Below are 24543 nucleotides of genomic sequence, written 5' to 3' on the forward strand. Positions count from 1 at the left end.
TATTTGTGCTTGTTTAAAAATGTTGACTAGGGATATCATTAATGTAGGTGGCTGCATTTGTAACAGAAACATTCCCAGACAGTGTGCATACATACATACACACGCTGTCTATCTACTGGCAGCTGCTTTGCTGACCACAAAAATAGTATCTACTCGTTCTCTTTTTCTAGTCATGCTTCATTGAACAAAGTGACAAATGCAAAGAAAAAGAACCAAGAGTATTTGGTGGATTTCTGAAAGGATAAAAGCAAGTGAAGTACATTGAAAAGCGCCAAAGCAACTGCATTAGCTGCATATCAATCAAGTGTCCATGCAGTGGTTGCTAAATATTGGAACGCAGACAGGTCTCCAACAGATGTACAAATATTGATTGTATGTAGGTACGATAATATAACACATTCATTAGAAAACTTGGTATTTCTTTATATAGCAGTTCATCCTGATACAAGATTATTGAACTTCTTTCATCTACAGCTAAAATGACTCTTTTTCTATGTTAGTGGTCACAGATTTAGTGGGAAGAAGAAAGAAAACCATGAGCCTTCCAGAACAGTTACTGAAAACCCCGAACTGTTTTGTTAACATTAGGCATTTAGATCCAGTTACAGAGGTGTTCTGGGATTACACATCAAATATGTTTACACAACACTCAACAATCAGCTTGAAACAAATTACAGTTGCAGGTAAATTCACATTAGCTTTGTTGAACTGTAAAAAAAACATCTTTGAAACCAACACTTTTGCAGTATGACGGGTTGGCTCCCTGATGTACAAAAGTGTTTAGACAATAGCTGTGTCTCTTTACTTTATGAGGGGAGAGGGCTATTGGAGTAATTCATTATCCTAATAAGAAGGCAATCAGTGGAGAAAGAAATGTGATTACCAGCAAGTGATTTCCATTAGATTTAGAAAGCTAATCAAAGTGCTTCATCTTTAGGCAACACTGTAAATACTAAAGAACATTAAGAAGGAAGGAAAATGGAATCACAGTTTGAATTATATCACTTATGAAAGGGTCTTAAGGCTAAATGCTGGATATATCTTATTGCAAAAAAAGCTTTATTTTTATTTAATTGAATCAATGCTTGCCACAACAATGTGGTCAAAACTATATTGGACTGGAGGATACAGTATCCTACTGTGCCTCACCTCAAACTTCTGGAGGTTCCCCTGGATGAGACTCTCTCTAAAATGTTTGTCTTAATGAATCATAAGTGCAGCTAAAACACAGACTTTGTTATTGCCAATACACCCACAGGAGACTACGTGGAAATGAAGAATTCAGTAGACGATGCTTTTTACCGCCTAACACCAGGACAGGAAAGCAGAGGTGCAGCAACCATGTGTTATGCTGCCCATGAGGAGAAAGATAGGCTCAGCACCTTTGAGGCAGCCCCTGGCACCAGGAAAAATAACTCCATTTATTCCATCATCTCTCTTGCAGAAGCCATGAGAAACACTACCAGGGCATCTTGGCTTCAAAGATACTGTGAACAACAAATATCGGCTTATGAGCCTTATCCTCACTAACTAGAATACAGTGTTTCTCCAATTTCATGTGGATTTCTCTTTCTGATTATCATGACCCTTTGTCAGATCTTCTCTCAGTCACACTATTTACTACACTCACAGTATGAATTAGAGGCCAACTAGAAAATTCAAAAATCATGGCCTTAAAAGTTCAACAGTTAACAAACAAGACACTAACTAGGATATTCTGTGGATGTCTACTGGGAAGATTTAAGCTCCCTTCTTGAACTGGAATCATAAAATGAGGAACGTACTTTTACTTAACAGAAATGCAATCCATAGACTCACTGTACACTGATATTATATATATGTGTGTATGTACACGCATCTGCACGAGCGTAATCATACACATTGTTTATATAGTAAAGACAAATTATGTACTGATTTTTTTTCACAGATTGGTTAAGAATGATTGAAAATATATCACCAGATAGTCACAGTCAATATCTTGTTCAGGTCATTAAAGGGAAGTACTGTAGAAACAGAACGTCACCTTCCAAGCTGTTAAACAGGGTGTTCGCTGGGATTCAGGGCAGCACTGTGGAAGAGATTTAAAGCAAGAATGGTGTTTTCAAACTTATACATGTAATACTGGACAGAAGTAAATGTATCTGAACATGGTAGGGATGAGGGCTGGGTTTTGCTTTTTTAATCCTTTTTTTTTTTTTTTTTGTGCTGCGTATTGGTATTCTTTCTCACCATTCGGAAAGCATGCACTTTCAGAAAGTTCCCATTTTACCAAATCATAACCCAGGCTCTTTTTCTCAACTACCTTCTTTTGACTGAAATTTAATGACACCATATATCAAAATGTAGCACACCATCTCTTTTAGAATGGTGCAGCCTATTTAGCAGGTTCTTAAATGGCAGAAGCACTGTGCCAGAACACAGTTAAAACTGAGGCTTTGGGTTTTTTTTCTTACAATATGTACAAGCATTTGCTTGTGAAGGGGCAGAATCTTATGTTCAGAGGTCCTTCATTTCTAACCTGGAAAGTAATTTAAGTGAAAAGGCTTAACCACCATGTACAGAGGAACAAGAGAAGAAGGAAAGACTGACAAAAAAAAGAAAGAATAAGTAACAATTACAGTGGGTACACATGCTGTCCAGCCACAGTCATCCGAGTGTAAGGCTCAGTGGAGAAAGACAGATTTGTAACACAGGTGTTTTCAGCCACTCTTTAAAGGAAAAGTGTCACATCAGCGGTGCCTGGGCACCACAGCACAGGTCCAAACTAGTCCAAGTTTCAAACGAGTGACTAGTCCCAAAGTGGGCATGGACTCATTCATTTTTTTAACCACTCGGTAGCCCAGGGAATCCAAAGATCAAAGCTCATCCTAGATAGCATCATTTTTCAAATTCTCTTACAACAAATACAGGTTACTGAGAGATGATGCACTTTCCTACAAGTAGTTTTAGTGCTTGACAGTTCATAAAAATGGGCCTAATCTCAGTTAACAGCTGTACAAATCTGAGTGACATGGAGCAGACACTCTGAAGGTGTCATTGAACAGTTTCTCTGCAGTTTCATGACCACAACAAAATTGAATTTGGTCATAATCTTCAAAGACATTAAATTTTCACTGGAATTCACAAGTGTGTTACAATCTTTGGAGTCATTACAAATGCCTTTATAGGCCATTGCAAGAGTCTGAAAAAAGCCTTAGAAAAGGACTTGGTGCTGTGCCCACCCACTGTCACATGGGGTGTGCAGCAGTTCAGTATCATACTGAGCATCAGGCTACACAAGGAGCACCCTCAGAAAATGGGCAGTTGTCTGCCTTTGTTCATAGGAGTGGATTATTATTATAACTCTAGGGCTGGTCCTGTTGAGATTCCAGGCTGGGCAATAGGCAACACCAGAATAACCTTTAGCATATCCCTGAGGGCACACAAAAGTATCACCAAGAAACATCAATTCAGTATCAGCAACAAAGGGCCAGGTAACCTGCAACTGCACATTTAACTCTACGTCTGTACTGCAATTCTGGAAAGAGTAGGCACATACTTGGGAGGTTGTAATGTAAACATTTCCTCCCTCATCCACCTGGGATAAGCTAATGTCCACGTTTATCCAACTGCAGGTAAATGGATAACACTTTCACAAAGGACTTGCTAAGACTTTCAGCCTTTCAAAAATTTTATGAAGAAAACCAAGAAAGTGTCAAGAACATCATGCTGGTGAAAAATTTGCCTTGGTCAGGAAACTGACTCCAAGGCAGTCTTTAAAAACTTGCTGGAACTTTGGGAAATCAATTACAAATCCTTGTATGTCAGTACACCTAGAGTTTACTTACGTGGAATTTACTGATTAAAGAGACCAAAAAGAAAAAAAAAAAAAATCATTCAACAGTTTCTAACTGAAACCATGGATGTATGAGTTTCTTACAGCAGCCATGCCATAGCTGTTGCAGGTAACTGCTGCCACTTACAGTGATTAAAGCACCAAACACACAGCATGGCTTTGGTCAAAGAGAGCCTTCCTCAGCGCTGCAGGTGTGCAGTGCACAACTGTAAAAGACACCAGCTACCACTGGAAAAACCTAAACATGGAATCGAAAATAAATTAAGGAAATGGCATCTTAGTTTCAGAGCAACTCGCCTCCCTACTACATTTTGTTGTGGGAGGGAAGAAGGTAACCTACAGATTTGATCCTGAGAGTTGTTTCTCAGGAATGTTTCAGTCCCTGGATAAGAATTCACAGTCTGTGGGCACTTCCATATTGAAACAGGGTGTAAGACCCTTGAAAGCCAATCCTAAACCATCTGCCTCTGGACTTGTAAATGGTGGTGCTGCACTTGGAATAATCAGCATCTTTGAGAGCAAGGGCAGTTGCTGCAGGAACAGGTATAAATACCCTGACCACATGACCAGAGCTGGTAGCTTTGCACAGCACAGCCTCACCACTGTGGCAGTCATCAGGCCAGCAGAAATCCTTTAAACTGGTCATTTTCCTTGCCTCTTCCGTACACAAACAACATCTTCCCCCCAAAAAATCATGTGTTTCTCTCTAAATGACTTAGTACCATGGAAAAAGAATGAGACTCAACACACACAGTGTTAAGACCTATTGCCATCAAAAATGAAAACCCATAAAAGTGTGGCGCTATACTTCTGAACTCCAATCTACTGCTAAGCAGTGAACATACCAGATCAGTGGAGTGAATATACTGTGAATATACACCTATATTCCAAGGTGAGAACCCAAGTCATGATACCAGCTATGCTACCCTATATGAATAATAAAGAGTAGTTTTGGTAAAGTGCTTCAATCATCCTCCAAAAAAAGTTATGAAAATATAAGTTTTGGAAACATCTCCTTCTTTAAGAAGCAGATCTCTTTGTTTCCTTGCTACAATAGCACTTGCATACAGTAAGCACTGTATTTCTACCTCTACTATCCATTTGCTTCCTAGCTAGATTAGATCAGGAACAATACATCTGGATGTAGAGGAAAATGCCACAATCTAAAACTGTTAAAAATTCTGTGAAAGCCTTTGGCTACAATGAATGTTATCAAAACAGAAACTTTTGAATAATAATTTAACAAGAATTAAAAGAGCAGATTCTTAGCAAAACCAGGACATGAAATGCCACAGTATATTTTCATCAGGAGGCAAATCTGCAGGACCTGTTAGTGATGTTCACAATACGTTGTGCAGTGGGCTGCACTCAGGTACGCTGCACACTCAACTCTGGTCTCCAGCAAATGGAGTTAGAAGCAAAAGCAACAAATGTTGAAAGACATCTGAGACAGAAATTAAGTTTCTGAAAAACCAGTATCCTTGATCCAGTGAATGACAGTGTGGAAGTTCCCATTTATTAACAGATCTGAAATACTGTGGCTATTTTTGAAGATGTTGCTAAATGTAATTGCTAGCAATGTCAGTTTGCAATTAAAAAATATCATTTTTTTTCCCCTTATTAGCCCTTCCTTGACTACCCAAAAGAAACTTCAGTACCGAATAGCACACAATCTATTGACGTGGAATACATCTGCTACTGCTCTTTGCATTATTACAGATAAATGAAAATATACTGTGACATCAAACATGCTGTACAGGTGACTGAGACAGTGACAGCAGCAGCAGCAACAACAAAAAAACAAAACCAAAAAACAAATAACCCACCAAATGCTGAAAATATAAGCACCCTGCAAGTGCTTATTCACATAGGCAAAACCCGAGCGAAGGACGTAAGGCATGCTCCAAAAACCTCAGAGGTCACCTGGGGCTCACAGGAACGGCTGCTGCTGTCAGAATTCTTATTCCAACATCCCGAGGGAAAGAGAGGGAGTCAGGGGGAATGGGCACCGAGGGAGAAAATAAAAACTTCAGAAACTGTACCCTTGCTGTCAAAAAGGCTTCAAAGTCAGCTGCCATCTTGACATGAGGTTGCAATTCCTGTTACCATACCTTTTTAGACAGAGGGAACATGCTTAGTGAACTGGCCCCTCACTCGTTTTCTAGAAAGGTTAAATGTAAAGTGTTAGGGGGCTGTTCCTTTGTTTATTGGTTTGTTTGTTTTTTAAAAGAAACACCTCAGCTAGCTCCAAACATGTCTTTTTCTGATTCTGGAGACTGGGGCCTTGATATTTCAAACAACTCCTGTGGCGACTGGGAGCTTCTTCTTGAGGTCAATATCCTAAGTATCTCAGCAAGCTGGTTTTCTATATTGGTCATTTTTGTGTTTAAAGCCTTGATGTCCTCTTTCAACTCATGCTTCACTTCTAGCATGGTGGCCTGAAGAGTCTGTTCTGGGATGGGATAAAAGGAGTGCTTGACCTCAGTGAGGACCGGACTGTGGTCCTGTGGGCTTCTCGTCTCCCCAGCGTTATCCAAGCGCAAGTCACTTTTCGTAATGCCACTGTCACAAGAGTCTGTCTTCTTCAGGGTAGCTTCTCCTGAAGCTTTAGTTCTCTCTGGTAAAGTCTCCATGGACTCTGCTTTAGAGACCTTGTTCCAGTCTTCACCTTTCCCACAGGCTTCCTTGAATTTGGCCCAGCCTTTCCGTCGGGGATAGTCCCCCGAGGCTTTACACCCTGCGTGGTCCAGTGTTGGGGCCTGCAGCTTTGCCTGGTCGGAGGCCCCAGAGGTCGACGCGGGCTGGTAGGACACAGGGGTCGCCGGACTCTCCCGTACAGTCACGACGCTGGCTTTGACCACCGAGCGAGCAGCGGATTGCTCCCCTAGAGCATTGCCCTTTTCCACATCCAGGTCGTCCGGATCTCGGCCCCTCTCTGCTGCAAGCCGCGCTTCCTTCTGCTGCCTGAACCTCTGGAACAGCCGGCGAACCGGGTGGTCCGGGGGTAAGATCAGAGGTGCTTCGTTCTTCCTCTTCATCCTCTCCTCCTCTTCACGTTTGACGTCGCTGATTTTCCGGAACACAATCTACAGGGGGAAAGAGATTTCAGTCTGTGATTAACTGCACATTTGTTAACGGGGAAGAGTTGGAGAAAGAGCCATTTGAAAGAATCTGTTTTAACTGAGAAATGCACAACCCCTGCACATTTATAGCAACATTTTCAAATGTCTTATGTTGTGTGGAACTTGGCTTATTTCATTATTTAAGAGCAGACACAATCTGTCTTATAACACCGGAAAGAAAAAAAGAATAGATTTCTCCAGCTCTGAGAGGTCAGCAAGGCAGTGCCATTGTAAGTATAATGATCCCAGGAAGCTCTATTTTTGTTAAAAGTGACTTCTCATATTTGTTTTCCCAACTCCATAGTTTCTAATAGTACAGAGCCATTCCCAGCAGTCTCATCTCAGAGCTCACTCACCACAAAAGATCTGATATAGCTTCAATGCACCTTGGCCACTCATGGTGTCAGTACAGCAGAGATTATTCTGGACTCTTCAGTGGCAGTTTGCAAAGTGCTGCTTGCCACTCCCTTCCTTCCCACATTCTTCTAGAAGCAAAGTGCAGTTCAGGGATGAGGCAAAGCTCAAGTCAGTCCCACAGCCAAGAGCACAAGGACAATGAGGGATGGGCTTCGCAAGACACAGGGAAGCTGTTCACGGCTTGATTTCTTTATTTCTATGCAAAGGGTAACATTTTTGCACAAAGAAACATTAATTTTCCATTTACCCTCCTAATTATATCTTCCTGAGCCTGTAGGATAAGCAATCTCTGTAGGAGCAGCCTGTGGGTCTCACAGGACTGATCAAAGCCTCACAGTCTCCCAGTCTGCAGCCAGGCAATGTTTCTTCCCTGTATTCAATGGCAATACATTCTCTTCAAAAACTTTTACATTGGTATTGATATTTTCCAAGCAAAAAACCCCTCCAGTGTGGCATTAAATGAGAACCAGTAAGTAGTCTTTGTTTGAAAATGAGAGGTCCCCTAAGTTTTCAATAACAGAGTGTAGAAGAGGTAGCCCCTAGCTTCTGCTGAACACTGACACCTAATCTCTTTAGCTGCTTTTGGGGAAATGCACTCAAAAACCTTACACTCCAATGCAGAAATAACTTTCAGATTCAAATCACTATTAGGAAATGTGTAAATAAACCCATCCCTCTGCTACAGACGGATTTAAATTAAGCTAGAGCTAATAAGCACTGCTTCCCTGGCACACGCAAAATGAATGTTTCTCCAGACTCCAATGCTTCTTAACAGTTCTGTCATTGTGAAGCGGGGGAAAAAAACATCTTAACAGTGCATCTTTGAAAGGAAGAAGTCGTCAGACTTGGCAACATTTCCCAAATACAAAAGAATAAAATTAGCAGGAAGGATATTTTATTTCCAAGCTGCAATTAGGAAACTAAATATGAGATAAGAATAAGAAAACAGGGTACTTAACAGTCTTTTTATTTTTTACCCCCTCAGGAAACTCAGTCTACAGGGAGCTCAGTAGAAAGTGGACAAAGAAGCGTAATCCTTAGAAGTGAAAGAATAGCACTCTCTGGGAAGGGAGATTCAACGCAATCCTGCGGGTTAATGGCTTCCCACACACTGGCAGTCTTCCACTTTACCTGACGGGCAAGTGTCAGCCCAGCATTAGGGCATCTGCCTTGCATGCCCTGCTGGAGCTGAGCGATGCCAGGCGGGGTCTTGGGGGGTCACTCCAGCAGCATCCTGAGGCTGGATCTGGGGGCACAAAGCCTACAGGCAATATACAAGGCAAGCTACAAGGCAAGTCAATCTGTTTCTGCAAAGTTCTGTGTCCCCAAACTTTCCCTCTCCTGCAGTTTGTATGTTTGGTCCTGGTGTGGACATCCACATCCTGTGCCAGATGCAGTTAACAGGGCTCACATCACTTTGTACACGAGCAGGTCGTCTCAGTCTGACTTATGGATCAGGACAGTGTGCTTTCCTTAAATGTTCAGAGGGATGCATGACGGGCTGGTGCAATGGTCGCCCTCACAGGGCTGGCTCGACAGAGCTAGAGGCCAGATTGCTTTGCTGAGTCTGTGTCTGAGCCAAGCCCTGCTCCACACAGCCCATTCAGCACCTTGTGCACTGGGGCACTTCTCACCTTTAATGACTGGCTTTTGCAACATAGATGGGTAACTTATTTACAGAACCTGCCTCTGCTCCAGCACCATGCAGGTGAGAGAGCAATAAGCAAGTTTCAAGCAATCACTTATTAACAGACTGGCCGAACCCATAGTAACCACTGCACCTCAGGCAGCTAGTAGCATGATCCCCCTGTTGGAGTACATGATAAACAAATCTACTGGGAAACACAAAAAGGTGAGCACTGACAGAGAAGCTGTTGGTAGCACTTATCCATCCACAGCTTCCACTGCTCTCCATGGCACTGCCTGGGTGAACCCATCCTGTGGGCATCCCATAGTGTGGATGCCAAGTACACTCTGCCATGGATAAGCTGCCATCAGCTTCCCTGCTGAGTGGTGATCAGCCTCAGGACCCTGAACACACCTTCACTGCTTTGCCTTCAGGAGATCTGGCTGCTGCAGGAACAGGAATGCATATGGAGGGAACATTACATAGCCTTTGCCATGGGTAACTGCTATCAAGCTAATGAGACCCCTGATTTCCATTTTCCAAGTGAGGCCTTACAGCAGCTATGAGGGAAGGACACCACAGCAGCAACAACCTGCATGAATGCAGAAATGCAACCCTCAGGTCTTCCACCCTGCCTGACATCTCCGACATGTATGCATTTATGTAACAGGCTGCACTCACGTGATGCAAATCAAACCTACGCACATTTGCCAGGGGACATCACCTCCAGCTCTTGGGTTGGCTCCTTTTAACTCTTAAGACAGTGGATAAATAGCTGTCAGAGAGCAACTTCTGTTTAGGAAGCCCAGGCAAAGCTGTCACTTGTCTCCTTTTTTGCAAGTTCCCCAATGCCATAATTTCATCAGATAGCTCCATATTTATGTATTAAGGAAAAAATGTTATAACTATGCAAATATCAGAAGTAATTGAAAAGACTTTAATTAACTCAATTTTTGAATGTTTCTCTGCCTATTTTAAAGATTAAATGCAAGTCCTTATAAATAAAAATACAAATAATTTTTAAACGGACTGTTTTCTTACAAATGTTAAGGGAAACACAATTTTTAAGTTGTTAAACAGCTTAAGCAGCAGCTAGGTTATTCTGGAAATGTAGTTGTTATGCCACCGTAAGTACACCTGCTCCTACAAGCAGTAAGAGTACAAAGGAAAAGAAAATAGATTTCATTTGTTGTAAGGAAGAGAAGTTTGGACCTACACAGACATTTTCATGTGGAATTTGATAGGGCTACACATATGGATCTTAATGAAAGTCAAACCTCAGCATATTATGGCAAAGATTCCAAGACAGCTTTTAGAACAGTCCCTCTTTCTTTCTGTCCAAGCATTCATTTCTGTCTGGGAAGGGATAGTGCTTTGTAAACTCAAAATCTCCTAGCCCGTGTATTACACACTGCACAAACAGAGGGCACTTTACAAGCTATGTAGTTCTCCATAACATCATGCTCTTCAAGACCTAAGCACACAGAAAAAATATAGTGGGAGCATTTTAACACTATGTCAAGACCAAAATATCAACAAAGAACCAGAATTGAGATGAAATAACATGAAGTTTAAACACCAGGCCTAAAACTGTATATTTCACATCTCCAATCTGAAATTTCATTTCATAATTCTATTTTTACTAAAAAGATGTTGAATCTTGTGCCTCCACGAGGAAGCTTTGCAAGATACCAGAAATTTGAATGTTGTGGAGGTATCAGCCTAGGTTTGCCAAAAACTTGAAAAATAGGTCTGTTAGGCACAGATTCTTGCAATCATATAAACACTTAACCAAGACAAGCAGTTCTGATGACTCAATAACAATCTTATTTTTTTGATAGTGCACTCAGAGAAGTGGAGAAATGTGAGGACACATTTGGGTGCACTCCTGCTCCCATATGTCCCCACAGACGACAGCATGCTCTCTGTGGCCACAATTCCTGCCTGCGCATAAGTCCTGTCCATGGAAGAAAGGCTGAATTACATCTGGCATGTTTCCTTTTCCTCAGTAGTAACTAGTTGTGAAGCCTTATATAAGTTTAGGGGAAAGACTCTGTCTCTTTTTAATCATTGTGGAATTTTCAAGTTGTATTTGTAGAATCAATGTTTTTAGAGATTAATGTTAAAGTATTAAAAAATTAGATGGACATATATGAATACCTGAAATACCTTACTTGGTTGTGAACTGTGAAGTGCCCAGCAATTGTTCCACAGATTTTACTGTGCTCAGCACTGAAATCCAAGCATCATTTAAATAACATAACATGTACATTATTCATGAATATGACTTTCATAATTTCTTTGTGATAAGATCAGAATAACATATGGCAGTGTGACCTCCAGAATAAGGCAGGTCACAGAATTGCTCTGAAGGCATTCCTTGAGGGGAATATTGTTACCACTAGATTACATCTTTTAGAAAAACAACTGGTTTGACGGTAACACAGAATCCACCATCACACCTTGATGAAAGATACCTTTATTTTTTGATTCAAGACTAAGTTTCATAGAATAACAGAATCATAGAATGTCTTGGGTTAGAAGGGACCTTAATGTTTATCTAGTTTTAACTCCTCTGCCACAGGCAGGGATACCTTCCACTAGACCAGGTTGCTCAAAGCCCCATCCAGCCTGTCCTTGAACATTCTGGGGATGGGCCACCCGCACCTTCTCTGAGCATCCTGTTCCAGTGTCTCACCACCGCCATAGTAAAGAATTTCTTCCTAATATCTAATCTAAACCTATCTTCTTTCAGTTTGTAGCCATTCCCCCTTGTTCTGTCAATACATACTCCTGTAAAAAGTCTCCCTGTCTTTGTTGTAGGCTCCCTTCAGCTCCTGGAAGGCCATAATTAGGTCACCCAAAGCCTTCTCTTCTTCATGCTGAACAATCCCAATTCTCTCAGCCTTTTCTCATAGGAGAGGTGCTCCATCCCTCTAATCATTTTGGTGACCCTCCTCCAGACTAGCTCCAACAGGTCTATGTCCTTCCTGTGCTGGGGAACCCAGAGATGGACACCAGAATCTCACCAGAGCAGACAGAGGGGCAGCATCCCCTCTCTTGACCTGCTGGCCGTGCTGCTTTGGATGCAGCCCAGGACATGATGGGCTGTGGGTGCACATCGCTGGGTCACGTCCAGCCTCTCATCCACCAGCACCCCCAAGTTCTTCTCAGCAGGGCTGCTCTTGATCTGTTCATCCCCCAGCATGTATTGATGCCAGAGTATCAATATCAAGGTATCAAGGTCCTGTACCCTGATCTAGGTACAGGACCTTGCACTTGGTCTTGTTAATGTTCATGAGATTCCCCTGGGCCCACTTCCTAAGCTTGTCTGGGTCCCTCTGGACAGCATCCCATCCTTCAGACGTGTTGACAGCACCTCTCAGTTTGGTGTCATCTGCACATTTGCTGAGTGTGCACTCAATCCATTTCTCTATGTCATTAATGAAGATATTAAATAACACTAGTCCCAGTACAGACCCCTGAGGGACACCACTTTTCACAATGTCCTCTGGGGCTCTGAGCCATTGACCACTACCCTCTGGATGTGACTGTCCAACCAATTCCTTATTCATCTAACAGTCCAGCCACAGAATCCAGCTGTCTCCAATTTAGAGAGGAGAATATTGTGGGGGACCATGTCAAAGGCTTTACAGAAGTCCAGATAAATTACATGATCACACAATACTCTGACTTAAGGGACCCACGTGGATCATCAAGTCCAATTCTTAAGCGAATGGCCAATATGTGGATCAAATCCATGACCCAGTGTTAATAACACATCATGCTAAAACCACCTGAGCTAATCTCAGGGTCATCTGTAATCCTTACCTTGTCCACTGACGCAGTCACTCTACCGCAGAAGGCCACCAGGTTGGTCAGGAAGGAATTGCCCTTGGTGAAGCTGTGCTGGCTGCCCTGAATGCCCACCCTGCCCTCCTTGTGCCTTAGCACAGCTTCTAGGAGGATTTGTTCCATGATCTTCCAAGGTGCAGAGGTGAGGCTGACAGGTCAGTAGTTCCCAGAGTCCTCCTTTCTATCCTTTTTTAAAGATGGGTACAATGCTTTTTCCAGTCACCTGGGACTTCACCTGACTGCCATGACTTTTCAAATATCATGGAGAGTGACGTGGCCACTACATCCACCAATTCCCTCAGGACTCTGGGATATATCTCATGGGTTCCATGGACTTATGTATATTCAGGTTCCTCAGGTGGTCATGGACCAGATCTTACAGGGGGAGGGATTTTGCCCCCCCGTCCCTATCCTGCTGCCCATCCACTCAAGAGGTGTGAGTAAAGAGGCTGCTATTGAAAACTGAGGCAAAAGTTGTTGAGTACCTCAATTTTTTTCCTCATCCATTGTGTACCAGCTTTCCAGCATAGTTTATCAGGGAGGATAAACATTTTGGTTCCTTGCTCTCTCATAAACCTAGAAAATGATTCTAGGGTCTTATGTTTAAAAATCTTTAAAGAAGTATTACATCAACTCAGTTATGACTGTGAAGCATTTAGAAAGTAGTTTTACTAATATGAAACAGGTCTTTAGAATTTTCAATTGAACTCTGAGTTTTCCAATTTTAACTCTTTGCAGATGTTTGAATTATTTCCTACCTTCCAGAATCTTTAATAGGCAGTGTTGAGTGCTTAAATTCTCACTCTTGTTCAGAGCTAGAATTAAATTGTAGAATTTAATTAAAGAAGTCTGCATGCATTCAATAGCCAGGCAAAGTCTTGCTGGAGAAAGCCATTAAGGGCTACCAAACAGACAAAACTGGTTTCCTGCTCAGGCGTTAAAAGTATTTGGAAGCAGCAAACAAATTTGTAGCAAAGTGCCACATACAAAAGCTTTGTTCTTATTGCCTCCTTCAACATCCCTAGGCAACCCTAAATAATTACATAAATCTGGAACAGCTGCATCACTCACTACTGAGGAAACGTTCCCAATGCAAGCGATAGAAGAAATACCAGAGGGAAAGACATCAGAAGAAAATACAATAAAGGCTTGAAAATCTGAACCTTAATCATCTGAGCAGACTGCTCAGCTATTTCAGACAAAGGTTTACCATTATTACACCCTTCACTTGTGTATGGGGACAGGCAGGACCAACAAGCCACCAGTGTGTAGTACTATGTAGATTTGACATCACTTTGAAACTTCCTTAGGTTTGACTGAAACACCTAAAAATGACATGTTGCTTTGGTACAATAGGGAAGCCCACTTGGTGCACACGGAGAATTAACAAGTCCACTGTCTGCAGTTGTTCTTGTAATGAACAGCCCACTGAGGGGTTTCACCACCTCTGAACTGTTAGTTGTTCACGAGCCCCGCTAGAACGATGCTGCCTGCCCAATCAAGGCAAGCCATATTCTTTACCTCTCCTCACGCTGCCAAGAAGGTAATCAACAGAAAGGCAAGGCAGAAATACTGCAGCAGCAACCATATTTTTGCCCTGTGTGCCATCACTGCATGATACAGGCTTAAAGATCAGGGGATGCTTCATTTAAACACATTGTGAATATATTGAAAACCTTATCCTGTCAAATGCTAAAAAAGACCTGCCTGCATGTGAAGTGGAAAGGATCTTTTGGTCTTGTGCGAAAGCATCCAAATTTCTTTTCAACCTTGATTTGTAAGAACTGATCCAAGACCCACAGGAATAGATAGAAATACAGATTTCATCATGTTTTTGAATCAGACTGTCATCATGGAGTTACAATTATGAGGCTCCCAGCCACAAAGCTGCTGCTATAATTAGCTCTGCAAGCTTCCCTTCTTTCCACCTCTATTGCGTGCACAAATACTGCAAGATTTGGCAGGTCTTCCTCAACATTAACGGCAAGTAGCATGGCAGCATTTTTCTCTGGTGCTTAATAATTCTCTTTCAGAGATACAGAAACATTCACAGAGTCTGGAAGTGCCAGATATCATAAACATTAAAAGCTTTAAATTATTTCATACAGTGCTCACAGAAAATGAACTTAAGCGTGAGAAAAACAATCATGAAAAGGCATTTATTATTACACAGTCCATCTAGGATCTGCCAAGAACTGATGAAAATATCTTCAGGCTGATGTTAGTCCGATGAAAATTGGATCCAATCGTTCTTATTTTTTTAATTTTTTTTTCTTCTGAGCAAGAAGGGGGGAAAAGGAAAAAGACAGAAGACTTGGCAATAGAAATGGTTTTGACACTGATGTTAAAGAAACCAAAGCTGCATGTGATCAGTGTAGAGTACAATGCTGAGAAATCCCTATTGCAGTGTATTAGCAGGTGTCAGGGAAAAAGGTGGAGAAAGAAGACTGTGTCTTTTGCAATTATTTGAGATGGCTTGTCAGAAAGGAGGGAATTACTGGTTCTACCTTCTTATAAAAAGCAGGATCAACATTGCAGGCTTATGAAGCTTCCCACCAATATCTGCAAGGGGGTTCACTTCCATTATCTATTGCCATAAACAATTGCTGGGTTAAATGCCAGTCTTGGTAGTACCTCTGGGCTGTAGAGGTGTAGAAGTACACAGGTGACATTTCTGACAAGTGAGAGTGCAGATCCCATTATGCAGCTCAAGTTTCAAGGCACAATCCTCAAAGTCCACATACCTGTTAAAGGTCTGATGCAGATCACCCACTGTAGTCCCATGTTGTTTTGTCTTTGACCCTGGGCTTCAGCACTGTGCTGAAATGCATCGGTGCATGGGACTTAGGGCCACACAAGGAAAGCAAAAGTAATAATGTTGTCAATGTCATTAAGTGCTCTCTAGTTTTACTTGTAACAGCAGCAGAATTTGGTTTCTGCTTCTGAAGAGGAATGGTTTCTCTCCAGTTAATGCCACATCCCTCCTGGGCAATCCCAAACATCTTTGGTTTTGATAAGTAACCTGAAAATTTGATGCAAACTAAGATTCAGAAGGTCCTAGCAATGGGGCTGTAAAGGTGTGCTGGTACGAGGAGTGCTGGTACTGGCAAACCTCAGGTGGGCCTGGGAGACAAACAGCCCAGGAGCCACCCCTTCTGCTCCTGCAAGAGGTCTTTGCTGTGTGGGGAGTCACCCTGCCCTTCAGACAGAGACCTACTTTCCAAAAAACTAGACTTCGGGATCATTAATATACAAGTGTTTGGAAGAGACACAACTTCATAATTTCATGAGCATCCATGCTATCCAGATGAATAGAGGAAAAAAGGTTTGTAGTCTGTACAGAACAACATCTGGGCTAAATGTTACTGACATGAGCACTATCAGCTTCAGCAGTGCTGAAGCTCTTCCCTGTGGCAGCCTGCTTTGTAGCCTAATCACAAATTCTAGAAATATCAACTCAAATATTAGTGTTTAATCATGTCACTATTAGTTCTTTAGAAGTTCTGCAAAACTCAAGACTCTACTCCTTTATGTCAAATTCCTCATCCTAATTCATGTTTACAGGCTGTGCTAGTGTTGAGTGAAAAGAAAAAAGCTTTCGCAAAAATACTACTGAAAATGAGACAGAATTCTGTCCAAAGCAATTAGTGGAAATAACAGAGAAGTCCTGCCTGATCTGTAATAGACTCACTAGCAGGTTTTGAGGCATCAAGAGATGTCTCTTCCCCCAAAAAGGCTCCAAAACATTGTCATTAGTAAACTTAGACAACCACACAACTAAAACTGAAACCACACTGGTCAATAGTTTGGATAGACACAATTATAGCTCATTTAGCAACCTCCGTGACTAACACAGAAAGAATGCAAGAGAGATATGAAAAAAAATCCTCTAAAATATATATTGCTAAAGATCTACTAGAAATTCATTATTTCTAAGATGAAAAGTAGCTGTTACAAACAAATATCTGATATACAGACAAGAGCTTTGTGGAAATTATGCCAGCTGAGTGGGGGAATGCTACACCCCTGGAGAACTCCTATGTCCATCAGGATGCAAAATGCTCTGTAGAAACTTCCTGTTTCCAGTAAATGAGGAAAAAAAATATGTTTATTCTTTCTGACAGCCAAGTGTCACAGTTTCTAGCAGCAACTCCTATAAAATACTATTTTCATGTTTGTTCAGTTGGGTTTGGGTTTTTTTCTCTTTTTTCAGCACATGGAGTACTTTTCTAGCCGTGTGCACACGTCAGGCACCCAAACAGTTCATGTAGTGTCATCTTTTATTCCAGATCAAGATAATACCTGCATTCTTGGGTAGACAACGCTACCTCAAAACCTGCTTTAAGAAGAGCCCAAGGCACAGCAGGAACTTGCTTCTCTGTCACCTAAATTACAACTATACAAAATGTCATATAATCTGTACAACGTGCCTTCTCAAGAGTCAGAGTCTGTTTCTCCAAGCTCCCTGTGGCTTGCTGCCATTTATTAAGTGTTTCCTGAAAGAAACTGGGCAATTCGTGAGAGTCAAGGATTTGGGATTTTTTTCCCCACCTCTAACTCAGACACGATTTCACTTGAGATCTGAAATGGATGCAGAGGTTGTAGAGCTGAGAAAAGCAATGATGTGTTGAGAGAACAGTTAAATTATATAGATTGTTTTCTGTGATTACATTTTAGACACTAGCTTGCCATTAAGATAATATCCTTTTAGCCGCTGTTTTCCTTTCATGCACTTTTTTCCCTCTGTTTTCATTTATCTGCTTTCTGTCATTAGGCTTACAGTGATTGACAGGTATTTTACTTTCCAAGAGAGGAATCAAATGTATTTTCAAATGTATTCAAATTAATCAGAGCTTACCGAAAGCTTACGAGTCATTCAGCTACCTCTGAATGCCCACTCACAAACCAATCTACACAAATACAATGCTCACTGTCCCCAAAGCATGAGGCTTGTGCAGCTCTTGAAATTATAAACTGAGAATTACATTATGCTCAGATGAAAATTCCCCGCATAAATTGCCTAAGTAACGTGAACTCTTCTTTACATGTCTCTGAGTTAGCAGACTTAAAGTTTAGCTATTATATTGAAGAAAAGCAAACTAACCTGCAGCTTTACATAAAAAGAGAATAAATCTACCCAAGTAAGTGAGCCAGTATGGCTGCACAAGCCAAATGCCCAGTGCCACTCAAAAGGTCTGTCCTTTTCCAGTTCAAGAGTTTGGGTAACATTATGTGAGAAGGAAACAATCTATTAATAACTGAATGAGAATCGCCAACAAAAAAATACATTGCTCACTATTTCCCAAAGCAGCTGTCAAATCCCTTCAGCCCTAACTAACAGCCAGGAGCTTAAAACCTTGAAGGGAAGAAAACAGTTGACTGTAGTGAGGTGTTTCAGACCTTTTCATTATGGGCTCTCCTCTAAGCTAGCAGTTCCTAGGAACACATCTCTGCCAGTTTCCCACAGTCCAGTTGCAGCTGGTGATAAGTGATGGCCCTGTCTTCCTTGTCAATTGTCAAAACCGAAAGCTGTCTCCCGTCTGCTAAATCCACAGGTGAGCTAATTAAAATAGCCAAGAACTGCCTGATCCCTCAAAGTAACTTCACAGAGAATCATGTAGAACTGTATTTCTTGATTTTGTTTCAGGTATTTTTCTTCTGCGAAAGCAGACACTTAGATCCCATGGCAAATATAGATCAAATACTTACAGAGGTAGATGCTTTCTCTCTTATCTGTCTTATCAGTATATTTCACTCAATATTGTAAAACTCCAAGAGTTTTACAAAACTTTCTCAATCCTCTGAATAAGGCCAATGCCATTATTTTTATTGATTACTTACACAGCTGCAATGCTTAAGGTCGTGTTAGGTTTTTAGTTTATACTGTTATATGCAGTTATATTTCAGTTATATTTCAGTTATACTGTTATATTTCAGTTATATGCACACTGCAAAATGCCATTATTCAATGAGGTGAAATTGCCTGTTTCATGGGAAGACATCACAGGCCCAGCCCATATTGCAATGTCTGATGTCAGCCAGACAAGTATTTATCAGCAGTTTGAATTGTTACTTGTGAGTGACGTCCGTTTCTGTTACAACTGGTGAGAGTTCAACCTGATGAGTTTCCGATAGGAGATCCTCAAAATTTGTCAAGAGAGTTGTGGTTTCAGACACTTAACTTACACATTAACGAATTTCTCCTGAAGAAAACAACTGCTCTAGAAAAGGAAAACAAGGACAGTTCTGCACGAGAGCATTGTTTCTTCACAAGCAGACTGAAATACTAATTTTTAAAATGTCAGTGATCATCTATATTCAAAGAATGACAAAATTAGATCTGAATATTGAAAACTTCTACATGCCTTTTAAAAGGAGTGGTAGGAACTGCAAACTCCAGACTTCCTGACGCCACCAAATGAGACTCTAAAAGCTGCCTTTGACCCAGCCTTCATTTGTATCACACCTTGCCCTCTGCCATACAGATATGCAGATATGCATTCACAATGGTTCGTTCATCCCCAAATGCCATTTCAATCATCATAAATTCAGACTGCATTTGCAACTCCTTTTGTTAAAAGGTTTTATTTAGAAAAACTGTGCTTGCAACTGACTTTTGGACATCACAGTCATGGTGTTGTCTCCCTTCTCTTTCTGAGTAGTTGAGAGTACTCATAAACAGCTGAAAGCAAATTCCTGTTTCCCCTCTGCCAAAAGGATTTGAACACACCTTTCAGGAGCATGGCTCCAGTCACCAGCCAGCACAAAAACTCCAAAGTGCACAGAGTTGCTGTGAGAGAAGCTCTCCTTTCTTTTCTCTCCCTTGCCAAAGCTGTGTACTTTGTGATGAGGCAACTGCTGCAAGCGAGGCACAGGTCAGGATGGCTGAGGTTACGCCAGGGAGAGGAGCTCTGTCACTTCAGATACATACACAATAGGGCATTATGCTTTCCGTGCTCCAGAGCCACTCAAGAGACAGTGTTTCCATTTCAGTCAAAGAGGATGGGCTTTCAAAAGCAGAGATTGGAACTGAGGTCCCCAGGCTTCCTTCAGGCCGGTGACAGAACTGGTTCTCCAGCCAGGAGACACACACCCTCACCAGGAGATGGGATCCCATGTTCTGACTTCTGCTTTAGCAAACACCCTCACCATTGGCTCAAAACAGAAAGTCTTGGCTGGAGAGGTGATGCCACCTAATCCCAGAAAAGCAGTTTTACCATTCTCTTCATCTTCTCAAATCAGTGAGAAAAATTAACTTCATGAACCTGAAAACTATCCCAGTTTTAGCTAATAGTCCTCCATTTCTGCTTTGCAACTAACCCTTCATTTCCCCAAACTAAAATGTTTCATCTTACAGACAGCTTTTCATTTAAGCTTTCTCCTCTTCTCCTGTTTTTCCACTTCAGTGAGGCAATGCAAACCATTCAGTTTTCATTTGAGAGACAGGCAGGTTTAAAGAGTTCAGCTGTAGCTTGAGAGGCAGAGCACAGACTGTATGTCGATGTGGTTACAGGCTTTTAAGAGATCAATAAAATACTGATTGTTTAACTATCGTGTTTTGCCATCTCTACCACTTCCATGTTCTAATGTCACATTGGACTAAACCTAAATACCTGGGTGACATCTCCTTGCTTCCTCCTAAGGGCTACTGTTAAAACAGTTTTCTCCTTGATCCAGTGTTGTGAGATGAGAAAACAGAGAGACGTGACACAGAGCTTGCCCTTGAATAAGCTGCCTCTCTTCTACTGGTAATTCTGGGACAGTAAATCTTAACCTTAAAGCATCACTAAAATACAATATATTTTCAGTTTCAGACTTGTATCAGTATCCAGGAGAAGCCACCACCAAAGCCATATCTCAGGTTAGGAGTGCAGCAAAGCTTTGTAATCTCCGTTTAATTCCTCCTCACACTGCGTCACAGGCTCTTTAGTTCCCTATGTGCATTTATGGTTTATATTTACATAGAATAATCTTCTTTAAAAAAAAAATCTGTTATGACAAGGATTGCATTTTACTACACTGTACAAATTGTTTAACTGTTCAGAGTTAAGTAAACGAAACCAAAAATCTCTTTTACTGACACCATAAGAGCTCTCCTCTCCTTTCTGCTCTTTCTTATGCCTTTGCAAGACACCTAGTCTGCAAGAATTACTAGTCCCCAAACTACTTAAATTTGTCCAGGTGAAAAGATATATTATCCTATACCACAGGCATAGGCTGAGACATTAAAAATATATATCAAGAAAAGGAAACTATTTCCTTAGCAACTGAAGGGTGCAGCAGACACTTCAGCAGTTAAGAAATAATATGAGACTCTAAGAAAAGAGTATTTCAATATAGTGGAAACTGTCATCTAATGGAGAATTCTATTTTGAGACCAAAAAAAAAAAAAAAAGAAGACAGTGTTATCCAAGATAATGTTAGTCATGGAACTAAACTCAAGAAAAGAGAACAGCAGGTATGGCTCACTGCATCACTCTGAATCTGAGTAAGCAACGCTTAGATTGACCTGTTATGTGTGCATATCTGACAAAGACCCAGCTGGGCAATTTAAGAGAGAGTTCAGAGAAAATAAAAGAGTTTGCACTTGCAGCAAACAATGCTGAAGAACCTTTTCCTGACATTGTTTCAACTAAGAGGCTACAATCCTCAGAAACACAAAGCAGTCATCATTACACAACCAGCATCAGTGACCAAAAGCTGGATTTTGGCAATAGCTTCAGCATCCCACATAAATGAAAAGTACTCTTAATCTTTCACATAATGACATCCTAATCAAATGAACTGCTTTTAGGACCATCTCCTGTACTGCACAATAACCCCATTTCTCATGGGAACTCATCCATCAGTTAGGATTTGCCGCACAACTTCTGTGCGCCCACTTCCCGACTGCAATCACAGCTCAAGGGCAGGTGGACCTGAGCCACAGTCCTGTCTTTCTAATCACAGACTATCTGGGGGCTGGGAAGGACTAACAGATTTTAGAGGACTCAGAGGCTTGTCAAAGATCCATCTCATCACCCACTCCTGCTGTCCTCTCAAGTGCCCCTGAACTCTCCCAACATGCATCTTTATCACCACTCTGCCAAAAGCACAAATTTATATTGGGCTTTATGCACAGGGGTCTCACTGCAGAGGTTTTGGCAACAGATTCATAATAAGATGCTACAGTGTTTTCAGACTTTCAGCAGGTTTTTCAAAAGGATCAAACATTTTATCTCGAGATGAAACAGCACAACTCAACTCCTACTACTCCTGGCATGGGGACTCCACATTGACCCTGCTGAAGCAAGACTACGGCATACACACACAAGTGGGCTCATCTGCACAGAGCAGGTTTCCATTCTTCTAATTTATCCATTTCCCAACAGTTTGACCTATTATTATATACTAAGTAAAATCTAGAAAAACTTTAAAGCTCTGACTTCTACCCTTCCCTTCCTGATTTTTATCTAATGCTGGACTTTCTAGCAAATATTTGACTGCAAAGGCACAGAAGGGGCAAAGAGATGGTGCATTCATTACATCAGCTCACTGGCAAATTTGCTTCATATTCAGATGGAAACCATTTGGCTCAGAAGCAGAGTTGCATAGTAAATCAGCTGTAATTTCCATTATTCTCATTGTGCTATAGGGGCATTCAGCCCGAAACGCCTGTTTGGCTGAAGTGGATGGAGCCACCAGGCAACAGCCTGGATTCAGCTTTTGTTCTTCAGTGACAGAAGGCTCTAGAAAATGCTGTCAAGGAGGGCTTGGCAATGCTGGCAGAGATCATTTAATCCCCCTGAACTCCGAAACCTGCTCACTTATAACTTGGATCTGATGCCAGCCCTCGGGACAAGAGTCCCCCTGGCAAGATGCCAGCACTGGAGCATCTCTTGATGTGCCACATACCTTCTTTACAAGGAAAAGCTGTCCTCTATCTCAAGTGGTGAGTAATGAGCTGACCCACTGTGCTCCTTGCCTGGGTGGTTGTATCCATGCCCAGAGCAGAGCCCTCAGGACCACCGGACCCACAAGCAGAGAGTGACACGTCAACATGCAGGGTGGTGTCCTTGCTGCAGGGCAACACTGCAGGGAGGGGGGAGACAACATGCTCAAGTGCTCTCACTGCCTCCAAAAAGTGACTGAGAACAGTAAATACACTGCCTGCCTTTGCTCTCTCGAAGACAAGTCTTGCATCAAACGAGGTCAAGAATTAAAATACTTGCCAACTGCCCTCTTCTCTCTCCACTCCCCCAAGTTCAGCAGCACAAAAATATTTTTCCACCACACAAAGCTGAACCTGCAAGGCCTCTCTGTCACGGACAGACAGTAGAAAGTGCTGGATATCACCAGTTTCACCTGCAATCCATTTATCTCTAATACAATGCCAGACCCTAAACTTCTTAAAAGAGTTTTCTGAAAAAAAAAAAAAAATAAAGAAAAGAAATGTATTTGACCTCTCAACTCTTAGAAGGCCTTAGGGAAGATTTGTCAGAAATGTCCCTGATATCTGGTGCCTGGATGGGTGTGATGAGCAGGGTGGTGGGAGGTCTGCAGGCAGATGTGCGGACCTTGGCAGAACACGAGCTCAGCTGCTAACAGGCATCCCCATGTAGACAGATGCAATAACTTCCACAGCAGCTCCAAAGGTATGAAGTATGTTTCACTCATGATGTTGAACTAAGTGAAAACACTCTCTGAACAAGTGGTGCCCAGGAATCTTTTCAATTTTATTTCCAAATTCACTTCTTTCCCCTGAACAATCTGTCTTACCCAGTTAGAAAAAGCCCAGTCCAGCTGCTATTAGACATTTCTGCAGCAAGAGAGTTTGCCAGATCCAGCATTTCAAACAGATTTTGTCTTTTGTACTCCTTTTACTTAGCATTTGCCATTTCATACATGACTTCTTAGGAAATAAAGCATGTGGTTTATTAATAAAGAGGATTATTTCTAGAACATTAGTCTGCATTAAAACAGCTAAATTTCAAACTGATGCTCTTCAAAATCATCATCCTTGGAACACTATAAGTTGAAAAGCTGTTGCTTCAGTAAGTCATGCAATTTTCCAGCATTTATCTTAAATATGACCTGTTCTGCAAGCCAGTTGCCCCAGCACACTCTGACTGGAACTCAGTTTGCTGAAAATAAGAGTTACAACAGCATCATCTGATTTTTCTTGCTTTGCATTTTAATACACTTATATAATCTGCATCCAACCTTCCAATCTTGTTCAGGTGCAGAAGATCCTTTTGGTATTAGGACTTGTCCCTTGTGAGAGGCCCAGGTTTGCTGTTAAGGGTTGAAGAGCTGGCTGTGAACATCTGGCTGCCTGCTGCTGCTCTGATATGCAGACCCAGAAGGACTCAGCAGAGGCTGCACTGACTGTTAACTCAGTCAAGTTACTTCACAGGGTGTACTGCAACTAATCAGCACACAAACCTCATCTGTGCCCAACTCAAGAGAACAGGATTCCCCAGAAGGAAGGCAGAAGTTTTTCTGTTTTAATAGATGTCTGGCATATCATATTGCATTTGAGTATCTCCTTAAATCCATCATTTTCTGGATATATCTACCATATCGGAGCTTTGAAGAAGCAGTCATCAGGCAGACAACACTGTTTAGATAAACAGGAGAATACTTTTAGCCTGTACCTTGGAGGCAGGGAGAAGCTAGGCTCATCTCTGCCTCACATCCAGCTCTGA

The 24543-nt window shown here is 41.6% G+C and overlaps 1 protein-coding gene across 3 annotated transcripts in view; it reads right to left on the minus strand.

Moving 5' to 3' along the window:
• Window positions 1-425: 425 nt before the first annotated feature.
• KCNH1 (potassium voltage-gated channel subfamily H member 1) overlaps window positions 426-24543 on the minus strand; it is a 182627-nt gene continuing 158509 nt past the window's right edge. Inside the window, exons 11-12 of one of the 3 annotated variants that reach the window (XR_003573262.1) lie at window positions 5878-6921; window positions 426-2068 (exon numbers count right to left, since the gene is read on the minus strand). Coding sequence is in view for 1 of the 3 variants with exons in the window: in XM_027901997.1 (XP_027757798.1) it covers window positions 6073-6921 (849 nt within the window). In the remaining 2 variants the exon portion in view is untranslated. Of the gene's footprint in view, window positions 2069-4441; window positions 6922-24543 lie in introns of those variants that run through there. The other 2 variants (XR_003573261.1, XM_027901997.1) reach the window with 2 other exon arrangements.

Source organism: Empidonax traillii, unplaced genomic scaffold (genome assembly GCF_003031625.1).
Source record: "Empidonax traillii isolate 1590-97213 ecotype Southwest subspecies unplaced genomic scaffold, ASM303162v1 scaffold831:size274641, whole genome shotgun sequence".
NCBI lineage: Eukaryota > Metazoa > Chordata > Aves > Passeriformes > Tyrannidae > Empidonax > Empidonax traillii.